The sequence below is a fragment of the Carassius carassius genome, chromosome 40 (assembly GCF_963082965.1).
Source record: "Carassius carassius chromosome 40, fCarCar2.1, whole genome shotgun sequence".
NCBI lineage: Eukaryota > Metazoa > Chordata > Actinopteri > Cypriniformes > Cyprinidae > Carassius > Carassius carassius.
The window spans coordinates 14,549,967-14,563,497 of NC_081794.1; the positions used below are offsets into that span (position 1 = coordinate 14,549,967).

At 37.2% G+C, this 13,531-nt stretch overlaps 1 protein-coding gene across 1 annotated transcript in view; it reads left to right on the forward strand.

Moving 5' to 3' along the window:
* LOC132122193 (caskin-2-like) overlaps nt 1-13,531 on the forward strand; it is a 65,817-nt gene that overhangs the window by 22,015 nt on the left and 30,271 nt on the right. Inside the window, exons 4-6 of the mRNA XM_059532164.1 lie at nt 9,339-9,436; nt 11,719-11,864; nt 13,144-13,239. Of these exons, the coding sequence (XP_059388147.1) occupies nt 9,339-9,436; nt 11,719-11,864; nt 13,144-13,239 (340 nt within the window). The remainder of the gene's footprint in view (nt 1-9,338; nt 9,437-11,718; nt 11,865-13,143; nt 13,240-13,531) is intronic.

Here is a 13,531-nt window from a genome sequence, read left to right on the forward strand (position 1 = left end):
ACCCCCCGCCCACCGCACCGATTTGGTATTACCAAAGTCTCTGGTATTACCCAACCCGCTTTCAGTACCAAGTTTGTTCACTATTTTGCACAGTCGATGGGATGAATGGTTGGAGAAAGCTGACGGAAAGATGAAAAGGACACTGAAAGGCAGCCAGACAACGATTTTTCATTGTTTGTCGACACCAGCCAAAAAAAAAGAAAAAAGAAAAAAAAAAGAAAAACGAAAAATCCTGACCAAACGGAGGTACCCTTAAGTTAGCTGTTAAGTTAGCTCAGCGTTTCTCAAAGTGTGGGGAATAGAAACATGACAAACAGGTTTTGTGCCCATCTTTTTAATTCCTTTATTTATTGACCATACACTCAAAACAAAGACACATTTAAATGTAAGCCTTGACGTTACTTAACCTCTTCACACGTAAGTTTAAAAGTATTTCAAGGCTACCGTTATTGATCGTAGTATCGCTTTATGGTTCCCATGGAGACGCGCCATTCATTGCTTGTCACACCGTAGCCACAATAGTGCTGAATGACTGATGATCTGCTTTTATTTCCTTTTTTATTCAAAATTTCACAAATGTGTTAGCTATAGCAGGATATATCTGATATTCCGATTGTCAAATATGTGCAAGTGGATGTGTTTTGTTGTTCAAACACCTTTATAACGATCGCATTACTTGAGCTGTATGCGCAACGTATTTTAGGTATCTATCTTATTAAAATACCTAAAAAAATACGTACATTATTAGGAATTTACCACCTCTGGTTCAATTTGAGATTATTTTCATTTTTGTTTTTTTTTTTTCTTGTTTTTTTGTTCTTTTTGCATGGATTTTGCAAAGTGTCAAAATGAATCAAAGCACAACTAGGTTAATGTTAGTCCACACTTGTATTGATGTTATCAGAGGCTAAATGCAAACACAATTATTATTATTTTTTAATCTAATTTTGAGTCTTATTTCATGCAAAGTGATAATATAATTGCACTTTCATTTTCTTTATTTGAAAATTTTTAATGCTGTTATTTGATGTTAAGTTTTTAAAATGTGATGTTAATAAAATACATTTTAACAGTTAAACTTAAAGCCTAGTTTATTAACATTTTGTTGGGGTGATTGGCGACAGGTGGGGCTCGAAACCCTTTCCTACCTCTGAAGTGGGGAATGGCAGAAAAGTTTGAGAAACACTGAGTTAGCTGATGATTTGTTTTGTTGACTGGAGTTGGCTGGCTAGATGTTCGTTTGCCAGTGTCCTATGAGGTAAAGCCAGAGGGTGCCAGGGACTGTGTAGAACCAATGTCACTGAATTGTAACTGCTGTTTGCTCCAATACAGTCACCCGTTTTGGGGGGGATTGCATAATTAAATTATGCAAATTAGCATGTTACCTTTTACACAAGAAAATAATACAATAAATTAATAAATAAATAAATATGCCGCGAGTTTAACCCCCCCAATGGTAGACCCAAAGTTACGCCCTTGGCTGATTGTCTGTGGCAATAATTTCCATTAATAAAGTGTCAAGTTTTTTTTTACCTGGGATCTGAATTCTGCCATTTACGTTGGGCATCAAACATTTCTGTTCGAGTTGGCTGAGATACATTGGGTGCAGAGGCAGCTGCTGCTTCTTTTTATTTCTGTGCATCTTTGTAAGCCTGGAGGTGGTGACACCGCAGATTACTCCACAAATTTGTGGTGTTTTTCTTTTTACCTTTTTCAGCTTCCAAGCTCACCAGGCCATTGCAGATATTGCAACTGGCTTTCCCTGGAGTTGGCTCTGTGAAATGCTGCCATACTGGATTTGATTTTTGTTCAGCAATCAGACAGCAATTACTAACAAAAGAAACATTCATGGTTAGCATTTTAGTAGTGCCTTCATTTTAAATTCAGTCTATAATTCCAATACACATTAAAACAATTACACTCTAATTGATAAAATTTAAAATAACCAAAACAATTCACTCATGTGTTGTTTTTGTTGTTAACAGATTGCTTACAAGTTACAAACCAAATAACTATAATCTAGTTATCACAAAAAAAAACTGCGTTAAACCCTTAGTGGTTTCTGACATTCTTGACGGTTACGTTAGACGGGTTTAATGAGGTTAATAACTGTGTAACGCGTATATTGGTCGTAACACGTCACTTTTATTATGCTGATGTTAATTTTTATTCGCATTACACAGTTAACACACGCAGATTCGCATATAATTCAGCTGAATATTTATTGATGCAAATAGGGATGTCAACGTTTATTCTATGAGGGAAAGTCGTGGCCTAATGGTTAGAGAGTCGGACTCCCAATCGAAAGGTTGTGAGTTCGAGTCCCGGGCTGGCAGGAATTGTGGGTGGGGGGAGTGCATGTACAGTTCTCTCTCCACCTTCAATACCACGACTTAGGTGCCCTTGAGCAAGGCATCGAATCCCCAACTGCTCCCCGGGCGCCGCAGCATAAATGGCTGCCCACTGCTCCGGGTGTGTGCTCACAGTGTGTGTGTGTGTTCACTGCTCTGTGTGTGTGCACTTCGGATGGGTTAAATGCAGAGCACAAATTCTGAGTATGGGTCACCATACTTGGCGGAATGTCACTTCACTTTTCACTTTTTTTTTTTTTTTTTCCACTTTTTTTCGAGTGGCGTTTACACATATAATAATACCGCTGCAGACGCATGCCAGTTCCCGACGGTTCTGTGCTATTGGTCTTTTCTTTCACTAAGTAAAGCAACACTTCATAGTTTAATAATATATAGTAAATATATGTCCATAAAGAAATATCAGAATTTAAGCCTTACCTTTATCTCCAAGGACAGTTGTAGAGTCGTCCAAAAGTTTTGGCATGGGTCCTTCAGATGCGGCAGCAGCACTTTCCACCGCACCAATAACATGGGGCTGCCTGACTTTAAATCGGCGCTACTAAACACGGATATCGGCCGATGCCGATATATTAAAAAATGACAAATATCGGCCCGATACATTGGTCGGCTGATGTATCAGTCGACCTCTAATACAAACGTTATAGTTTGCATTAAAAATGATCATAATTTGTGCATGTAGGGATTAAAATGTGCATTTGTGGATCAAGCGACGCGCCTGCATTCATCCGCGTCTATTCTGAGCTTCTGAGTCGAATCAATTTGATTCATTTGAATTTTGAGACTTTCTTCCGCCCTTTAAACCTTTCCAAATCCACACACACACAGCTCGCGATCCACGCGCAGCTGAGCCAAAGAGAAACAGCGACCACTAGATGGCACTACAGCCCCACTCACGAGCTCATTCAATTGTGTACAGTTTATGAATGTTACATAGTGTTTGCTTTTTTTCTTTTTGGTTTGGCTATTCTCCTCTGCCCGTAGAAATACAATAAAAATGTTTTATTGAACTTGTTCTACCTTAACTTGTCTTAAGACACAGAATAGCTTATATTAATTTGGCCAAACAAGAACTTTATGACAATAGCCTACCATGTTTTTTTTTTTCGTTCAGCCTGAGCTCGGGTCAAGCACATGAAGAGGACAATGTTTTTAATGTGAAGAAGACCATGAATTTATATGAAATATATAATAGTATGTAGCATTCAAGTAGTCAATACTGTGAAATAGAAACATTTATATTTGTGCCAAATGAGAGAGTAAAGAAGCTTATAGTGCCAAACAGTAAAAAATAAAGTCATTAGCCTATAATGCGAGATTAAACTCATTAAATATCCAGAAAAATGTAGAAATAAAATATTCAGAATAAAAATTATTAAATATAGAGAATAAAGTTGTTCATCAGTCAACTTCATCTTTTCAGCTGACACTGACAAAATAGTTTAGTAGCAAGTAGCCTATATAAAATATTCTAGCTATTTATGCGATCCGCTTGAATGCGGAATAGGTGATAGCCTATAAAACACTCGTTTAATATAGTTTAGTTTAGTTTAAGTTAATTTAATAATTTAATTAACTATAAATGTGCGATCACTGATGGCTTAAATGAGCGACTATAATAGCCCTTTTAATAATAATAATAATAATAATAATAATACAAGGAAGGAATAAACTGACAACATGCCGTTGAATTATAGAAAGAAAAAAAAAGCAAACCCAATGTATCATTCATAAACTGTACACAATTGAATGCGCACGTGAGTGGGGCTGTAGTGCCATCGCAAGCTGTGTGTGTGTGGATTGGGAAAGGTTTAAAGGGCGGAACGAAAGTCTCAAAATTCAAATGAATCAAATAGAACCGAATCAGAAGCTCAGAATTGACGCGGATGAATGCAGGCGCGTCGTCTGATCCACAAATGCACATTTTAATCCCTACATGCACAAATTATGATAAACTTTAATACAAACTATAACGTTTGTATTCACAAATATGTCTCTATTTGAACAAAATGCTTCACATTCATGTAATTCTTAACAGATACCGGTTGAAAAGCATTTGTTTCAGTGTAGTGACGCACATTCACAATTATTTCAAATCGTACATGTATAAAACTGATGTAGTACATTGATAATTTTGCGTGCATCTATTAATCATATTGAGTCTATTTTCATCCCATAGTGAACTGGTTCAAAAAGATCCGGTTACATTGAATGATTCGTTCGCGAACTGGATACTTTGATGTTTTTCTTACCTTTCTGGACATGGACAATATATCGTGCACACAGTTTCAATGGAGGGACTGAGAGCCTGGACTAAATCTAAAATATCTTAAACTGTGTTTAGAAGATAAATGGAGGTCTCACGGGTTTGGAACGACATGAGGGTGAGTTAATGACATAATTTAGATTTCTGGGTGAACTATCCCTTTAATGTGATTCTAATGCCAAAGAGTCAAATTTTGGTCTTGTCTGACCACAGCACTTTCTCCCAAGCATTCTCTGAATCATTTAGATGTTCTTTGGCTAACTTTAAAATGGGTCTGTACATGTGCCTTCTTGTGCAGGTGGACTTTGCGGGTGCTGCAGGATTTCAGTCCATTGTGGCGTAGTGTGTTACCAATGGTTTGCTTTGTGACTGTGGTCCCAACTGCCTTAGATCATTAACAAGCTCCTCCCGTGTAGTTCAGTGCTGATCCCTCACCTTTCTCATGATCATCCTTACCCCATGAGGCAAGATCTTACACTGAGCTCCAGACCAAGGCCGATTGATGGTTGTTTTGTATTTCTTCCATTTCCAAATAATCGCACCAACAGGTGTCTGCTCCTCACCAAGCGTCTTGCTGATCGTCTTGTATCCAATTCAATCCTTTGAATAGAAATCTTGGTGGTTGGTAGGGGGATCAAATACTTATTTCACTCACTGAAATGCAAATACATTTCTGTCTTTTAAAATTAAAGACCCTTTATTTCTTTGTAAGTGGGCAAACCTACAAAATCAGCAGGAGATCAAATAAATATTTTCCCCACTGTATATCTCGGCATTAGTTAAAAGCAACATGAGATGGTTTGATTGGTTTCCCCATGAGTCCTCCCATGATTCCTTTCTGCTTTGAGCTACCAGCACTGTTTGAAATCAAAGTGCAGACTATTAAAGCCACAGACGCAAAGCTTAACTCTTAAAAACACTGGATAGATGCTTTGGGAAATATTGTCTGGGGTTGAAACTGCTCTGTGTATATTTTTTGTTGAGTTGAGCTTATAACCAGTAAAGCAAGTTGACAAGAAAAAGATTTTGTATTTGATAAAGATGATTGAATTCAGATATGCAACCATCCAATCAATAACTGATTGTTAGAATCAAGTTCCACCCTACTTTTTTTTATTACTTTAATAAACTCCTCATCCTTATAATATAAAAATATAATTTAATAAAAACATGAGCTTATCACCAGTGTACAAATATCGAGCAGTGATGATAAAAACAACATTAAACTAAAGTCAGTAAACAGGAAAACAGTAATCTGTTATATTCTGTACGTCTGTCTGTACCGAGCGGCAACCTTCCGTTCTCTTTAATGAAACCAACATGGAAGAGACTAAAACTGAACTGCAATTCACAGACTGGCCGCTAGAGGCTGGCTCCAAAAGGGAGTAAGTCCCATAGACTTCCCATGTTAAAATGCCCAACTTTACAGAAGATAAAAAATCTTTACAGCCTGGTGTAAAAAGGGGGTTTTGTCTATATAGCTAATTTTGCCCTTCATGACTGTGAGGGGGGTGAATTTCTTTTTTTTTTTTTAATGACACTTTCGTTTAATTTATATTAAGCCTTCAAGTTCTGCATAAGTAAGGGTATGGCTACTTGAGTGACGGGTGGATTGCCACTGCTGTCACCATCGTCAAGCTAGATGGCGTTGCTTCAGGAACGTCCTCCCGTCTCTTTGCCCAATTTCAATTCTCCGGGAGTGACGTTGCCAAGATGGCGACGGCCCACTCCGCTCTCTTTGAGCTTCAAAAACACTCTTCAAAAAACTATGGGTTACGTCACGGACACTACGTCCATGTTTTAATACAGTCTATGATCTGTATGCTCATTCAGCAGTGCATGCTGCGAGCTCATGTTCAGGACATTATTGAAATTATTTAAGACTGCTCTAAGATAGCATTTGTGGGAATATTATTTGTTAACATGTGTTTTTATGTCATTCTCGTTTCTGTGACTCACTGAGCCCCGTATGCTGGGTAAAATCCAATTGCTTTCGTACAGTGTGTGCTGTTGTTGAATCTGGGGTCCCTTTAGTCTTGAGAGACAAAAGTGGCAGAAAGTTGAAAGCACATCTCCATGAAGTTGAGGGCCTCACATTAGCATGAGCACTAATTTGTGCTTCTATGAGCAGCAGGGAAAGAACTGAGAAACTGGCTCCTAAGGGACCTGCAGCTGAGGTGGAGGAAAAACATTTCATTATTCATCACTGCTACTGGCACTGTTCGCTTCTTTCTTTCTTTCTTTCTTTCTTTCTTTCTTTCTTTCTTTCTTTCATTTGTTTCGTTCACTCATTCTTTTTCATTTTCTTTGCTCATGTATTTGTTCATTCTGATTCGTTCAGATTCATATAGTTTTTCTTTCTTTCTTTCTTTCTTTCTTTCTTTCTTTCTTTCTTTCTTTCTTTCGTTCTATTATAGTATCAGGAACTTTAAATCATACTGCCATCTGTGCTATGGGAATGGAATATAATAAGTTGTCAAATCCCGGTGGGATATTTTTAGCATGTGCAGTAGATGACATACTGATCTTTAAGAAGTTTGGATCAGATAGTGTGTGCTGTAGCATAGGCTGAACACAGCATTCTTCAGTTCTTCAGATATGTGTCATATTAATCATCAGCGTTGCTCACGCTCTACATCTGTGGCTTCTGAAAAATAGCTGCAGGGTGCTTTTTTTCCATCTCTTATTTGTTAGTTTCACAAAACTATGATTTTAAATCCCCATACGATTTTAACCAAGTCCCTGCTGAAGCTTCAGTATTGGGTGTTATTTTGGTGTATGGTCTCTTTGGGAGATGATATGTGTGAAGATGTGCTCATATATGAGATAAAGCGGTCGGTTTGTCGTTTCTGCGTGAAAGGGCTTGTAGGAGCACCGCAGCAATGCAATGAAGGAGAAGACTGGAGGAGGTGTAAAATGGGTTCAGGGAACCTTACATGTCCTAACCTGGAAAAACCTTTAAAAGTAAATTGTCTGCCCACACTGACTGCAAAAAGATGATGTTTAATGTAAAGTAATGAGGAACATAACCTTAATCGCATGTTGACATCACACACAATGGGTCTTTACTTCTTTATTTTAGGTTGAACATTGTTACTCAAACAATCTTGAAAAAAATCACCAGTTTTTGACATGACGATAATATTAAATTATAAATCTTATTGTCCACAAATGTTGAAATTCATCTTTGCATACAGTATTAGAATGGTTTCTGATCACGTGACACTGAAGATTGGAGTAATGCTGCTGAAAATTCAGATAGCTATCACAGGAATAAATTATATTTGAAAAAACATTAAAATAATAAAAGAATTTTCAATTGTAATATGTAACAAAATCAGCTTTTACTGTAATTTGATCAAATAAATACAGCCACGGTGAGCATAAGAGACTTTTCAAAAACTTAAATAATCTTGTTGACCCCATAATTTTGAACAGCAGTATCATATTTTGTTTAAATATATAGAAATATATTCAATTAACTAGTTGATTTATAACTTTTGATAGTAACCGTTGTTCTTTGGTTTATTTCATCAATTTGTTCACTGTATGGTGTGCGCTCTCTTTAGGCCCTGATTCTCCTGTATTTTAGGTGTTTTTTTTTTTTTTGGTAAAATGAGGCTGAGACAAGTGCACTGTAAAATCCATGAATGTCTTATCCATCATTAAACTCAAGTCAGAGGGATTTTATGGTGATGTTGTTGAGTCACACTTATGGACTGGAAAGGTATTTCTCTGAAAGGACACTTTAAACTGTAAAATAAATACTGAGCAACTTGAATTGGAGCGTCATTGAACCTGTCTACGTTGACACCGAATAGTACAAAGCAGAAGCTAGCTGCTAGTGAAAACCGGGACAACAGTTTCCTCTCTAAGAAATGTACATCTAAAGAAATCTTGGTATTCTCTTCCTGTGATACATTTTTAATACAAATGATATATTTATCAACCACAGACAGAAGTGCTTTGTTGGGATTTGCGCGGCTCCACCAGATTCAGTTTGAGACCCAGGAAACAATCTGAGACTGCAAGGAAAAGTCAGCTTAATCTAGGGAGCTAATTATATACTTATTAGCTGCACTGACACATTTTAATAGCCATTCCTAGAACTTAGCGTGAGGATGTTTAGCAACTACATTGACCACATATTGTCCCATAGATTAGTAACTGCTAAGCATACTTGTCATCACAGATTTGGGAAATGATAATCCTGTAGTTCAGCTCTTTCACTTACAATAACAATCTCTTCAATATATCTCTAGATCTGTCTCGGACAGCACAATATTTATTACATTTAGGACCATTAATTATGTATGGAGAAGGAGCTTTATTAGGACTAATCCACATTGGTTGAGTTCAATTGTTTTAATGTTAAGAAATGTTCTTTTATTTGTTCTTCAGTTGTCTGTTCCCTCAAACACATGCATATTTTAGTAGCTGAACCATTCCCAGTCATGAAGTGTCTGTGAAAGCAGAGATCTGTCTGCTAATTGGGCAATGAGCTTTAGCTGTGGCGTCTGGACTGATCACAGTGTTGTACTCAATTAAACCCTGTGACAGAAATATCGCCAGACCGGCCAAACATTTCCCTCTATCACAACAGATGGAAAAATTACATCATCTTAGGGGTCTAGGTAGCTTTTAACTAAAAATTTCACTGGAGATGTTTGTGTAGTTTTCAGGACTGTTTCTCTGTTCTTCAGTTTTTCAGCTCTTCATCATGCGGCTCTCACTGGCACCACTGACCTCTTGGCTCTGCTGTTGGAGGCACAAGCCACCGTGGACATCAAAGACAGCAATGGTGAGACACTTTACAATTTTTATCCTTGAGCCAATGAGTTTGTAAAACATTTAGAATATATTTTCTTACTTTACTATCTTTTGTATAATTACTTTTTTTTCTTTTTCTTAAATAACCTTTTTGTTTTCTGATAAGGTATATAATTCAACAAATGTAAGGTCCAAAAAAAAACAGTAAATTAATAAATGGGCACAAAATAATGTAAAGATATAAAAAATTAATATCCTTGATACAATGATAGCTGACACCTGATGAAATACTAGAAGTCAGAAGATCACAGTGGTCATCTATCTATCTATCTATCTATCTATCTATCTATCTATCTATCTATCTATCTATCTATCTATCTATCTATCTATCTATCTATCTATCTATCTATCTATCTATCTATCTATCTATCTATCTATCTATGTGTGTATGTATATATGTGTGTGTGTGTGTGTTTATATATACACACATACACACACATGTGTATATATACTTGTATATACTAAAATATATATGTTTGTGTGTATATTAAAAAAGAAAATATGTAATATTGTGTGCATGTATATAAGGTATTTAACGATACATGTATTGGTATCGAACCGTCACGGTACGGACATCTTCAGTGTATGAGGCCTTATGACGAATACAGGCAATTCACCCCCAGTCCAGAAAGGGGTGCCCAGAGCAACGTAACGCTGTTTGATAACCGTCCGCAAGCAGAAGAACCGGGAATGTCGTGAGTTGCGCACTTGAAAACAAAGACCACTAGACAGTGACCATGTGCTGACTCTGAATGTGTCTCTCACAGACTGACAAAGGCTTGTGCACTCAACTGTTTGTGAAATTGAGCTTTGTGCTCTTGCATCCTACTTCTCTCATTTGGCACTAATCCAAAGATTCCACAGTATTTCCATATTTGTGATGTAACATATCTGAATGCTGAACTAGTATTTATGATGTAAATTATAGGCTTTGTACTTCAGTTCTAACAGTAACACAGAGGCAGGCATGCTGATGTAATACGGATCACTGTATTTTTTTTTTTATAAAGTTCCAACTTCGCTGTCAAGTTAGCAATGCTAGAACTGATGTGTTTGTGTGTGTGTGTGTGTGTGTGTGTGTGTGTGTGTGTGTGTGTGTGTGTCTGTGTGTGTCTGTGTGTATGCATGAATGTGCGCGCCGGCGTGATTACTTAAGCTGTTACCTTTATACTATCAAAATCTAATTTAAACCCTTACCGTTTTATTAATAATGCATCACTGTATAAAGGTCTGCTTTTATTTGTGTACAGTCACAATGTATAAATAAAATGAAGACAAATAAGATGTAGCCACTTGAGTTTCCTTTCTGTGAACAAATTAAACGTGTCCCAAAAATTAACAAAAACTCCGCATATATAGGCAATTTTTTTTATTAATATTAATATTAATTTTCAAATATATTTCAAAAAATTCTTCCTTGTATGTATATATTTACTGCAGAATATATATATGTAATAATGTAATAATATTTAGTATTTTCACATCTAGGTAGAAAAAGTTTTTGTAAATTTGTACTACTGTCTGTTCAAATAAATGAAAAGAAACTGAGCTTAGTAGATTAACCACTTCAGCTGTTATTTTGATTTTTTGAGAATTAGGCATATGCAATATTGAACCCACCGGTGGGTCCCCAGAGTTGATGTGGTTAAAAAAAAAAATCTTTTGGACCCGAAATCATATCGAACCGTGACCCCTGAACCGAGGTACGTACCGAATAAATGTATACAATACACAAATATCATGTAAACACCAAACTTTTAATTTAATTGATTTGACAGCTCTAAGAAATCTGCGCACGTTTCGGATAGCACATCAAGAACCGGGTACTCTGTAAAAAAAAAAAAAAAAAAAAAAAAAAAAAAAAAAAACAACCTGGTACCATAAAGTTTTTTTTTTTTTTTTTGTACTGACTTGGTAACGAAGTACCAGGTCTTTTGCCAACACTAATTGTATGTGAAAGAGCAGCATGGACATTCTGCTAAACATCTTAGTTAGTATTTTGCAGAAGAAACAAAGCCATGCAGGTTTGGAACAACATAATCTTTTGGTCATTATCTCTTTAATGTACCAAGCAAAACAAATTGGATAAAAAGTTTATAAACAAATAGTCATTTATTCAAACTCCAAATATGTGTTGTGGAGGGGCTAAACATAGACAAGCTAGGAAGTCATGATTTTTCCCATTTCAACAGAAAAATTACTGTAAAAGAACAAGTAGCTGTGAAAATAATGATTTTCTGCTCGTTATTGTAGGTATGCGTCCATTGCACTATGCTGCCTGGCAGGGGAAGGCTGACTCTGTTCTTATGCTCCTGAGAGCCGGAGCTTCTGTGAATGGGGCTTCACAAGATGGACAGATCCCTCTCCACCTGGCTGCACAGTACGGACACTATGAGGTGGTATGTAGCACTCTGCTTCTCCTCTATTGACCAGTTTGAGTCAGTCTACACTGACAAAAGGGAGAACAATGTCAAGAGTCTAAAGCCCCTTTCACACTGCCATTCCGCCAACTACACGGGTAAAGTGTTCCTGCAATTGCTACCGGGTCGCTAGATTTTGCACTTTCACACTGCCAGTGATTACCCGGGATTTGTGCGTGCTTTCACACACAACCCGTAAAGATCCTGTAACATCACGTGACATCAGGGCGTGACGTGTAATGTACGAGTCGAAAACGTTAGGCACGTTATACTTTCACTGAAGCAAGCAAACGATCTCGGCGTCAGTGCGGAAAGTGAGGAACAAACTAATCTCTGCCTCATTACAGTTTGCACATATTTTTTCGGCGCGAACGTTGATCTTCCTTCAAAACAGCTGGTAAAACAGTCGCGCGTCATCACTTCAACACTGGATTAGATCTGGCTTTTGTTCACACAGCGCTCGTCCCGGGTTGAACCCGGCAATGTTACTAGGTCCCCGACCTGGGTTCAATGCCGGAATCAATCCCGGGACGTGGTTGCTTTCACACAGGAGGCGACCCGCCAATGTTCCGGCATATAGTTTGATTATATAATTGTTTCAATTAATTCACTCTTGAAAAATAAACATTTAAATGGTAATGAAATTAACATTTAAGAATTAAAATATTTACAATTAACATAAAACCAAAAATGAGTTTTCGACAAATTATTTTTGGTTGTCAAATTTTCAGTGCATCACTGGTTGTCACTTACTAGTATCTTCAAAATAAATGAGCAAAAAGGATGAACGCAGCACTTTGATAGTGACTCAGGAATGTGCTGTGACTCAAACCAAAATATAGCTTTTGAGGGCTGTTTACAGATCTCTGAAAGCTAGATAAAAAGGATACGTACTGTTTTATGTTTTCTAAAGGAAAAGGCATTTTTTTGTTAATCTCGCTGTGTATGTGATACCTCTTAGAACCAGGTTTAGAATGACCAGTTGTTTGGCTTGAAATGGCATACCCTTCCTCACAAAACGTGTCACAGGGTATAAATATGTGCCATACAACACAATTATGTACAGTATTTCTTTGGCCTTTTATCTCTTAGTCCATGACCTTCTTGGATGCTATTTCAGTTTTTCATATATGGATAGGTTTGAACTGATATGGCTTTTGACATTGTCTTCTATTGTGTAATCGCAGAAACCTTATGTAGCCAGACACAGCTTCCCTGCCCTTTCACAGTATCTCTGTGTGTCTGTGTCTTCCCTCAGTCTGAAATGCTGCTACAACACCAGTCCAATCCCTGTACTGTCAACAAGGCCAAGAAGACCCCTCTGGACCTGGCCTGCGAGTTTGGCAGACACAAGGTGAGTCACGAGAGTGTAGTTACAGTACATCTGTTGTCATGTTGTAACTTGACCTCCTGCTATACCACCTCAAGAGGGGTTAATGTGTGTTTGAATCGTGTTAGTCTCAAAAAAGCATTAGAGATGCCAATGTGGTGTAGCTAAATGAGAAAGATCATTTTTACATCAAACAGAATTAACTTGTTAATGAGTTAAAGGCTTCTTCTCACACTATATGAATAATTACTGTGTGAAAATGCCGGATTTAATCACAATTCAGAGGCAGAATATTTGGTTTGCATTTTTAAAGACC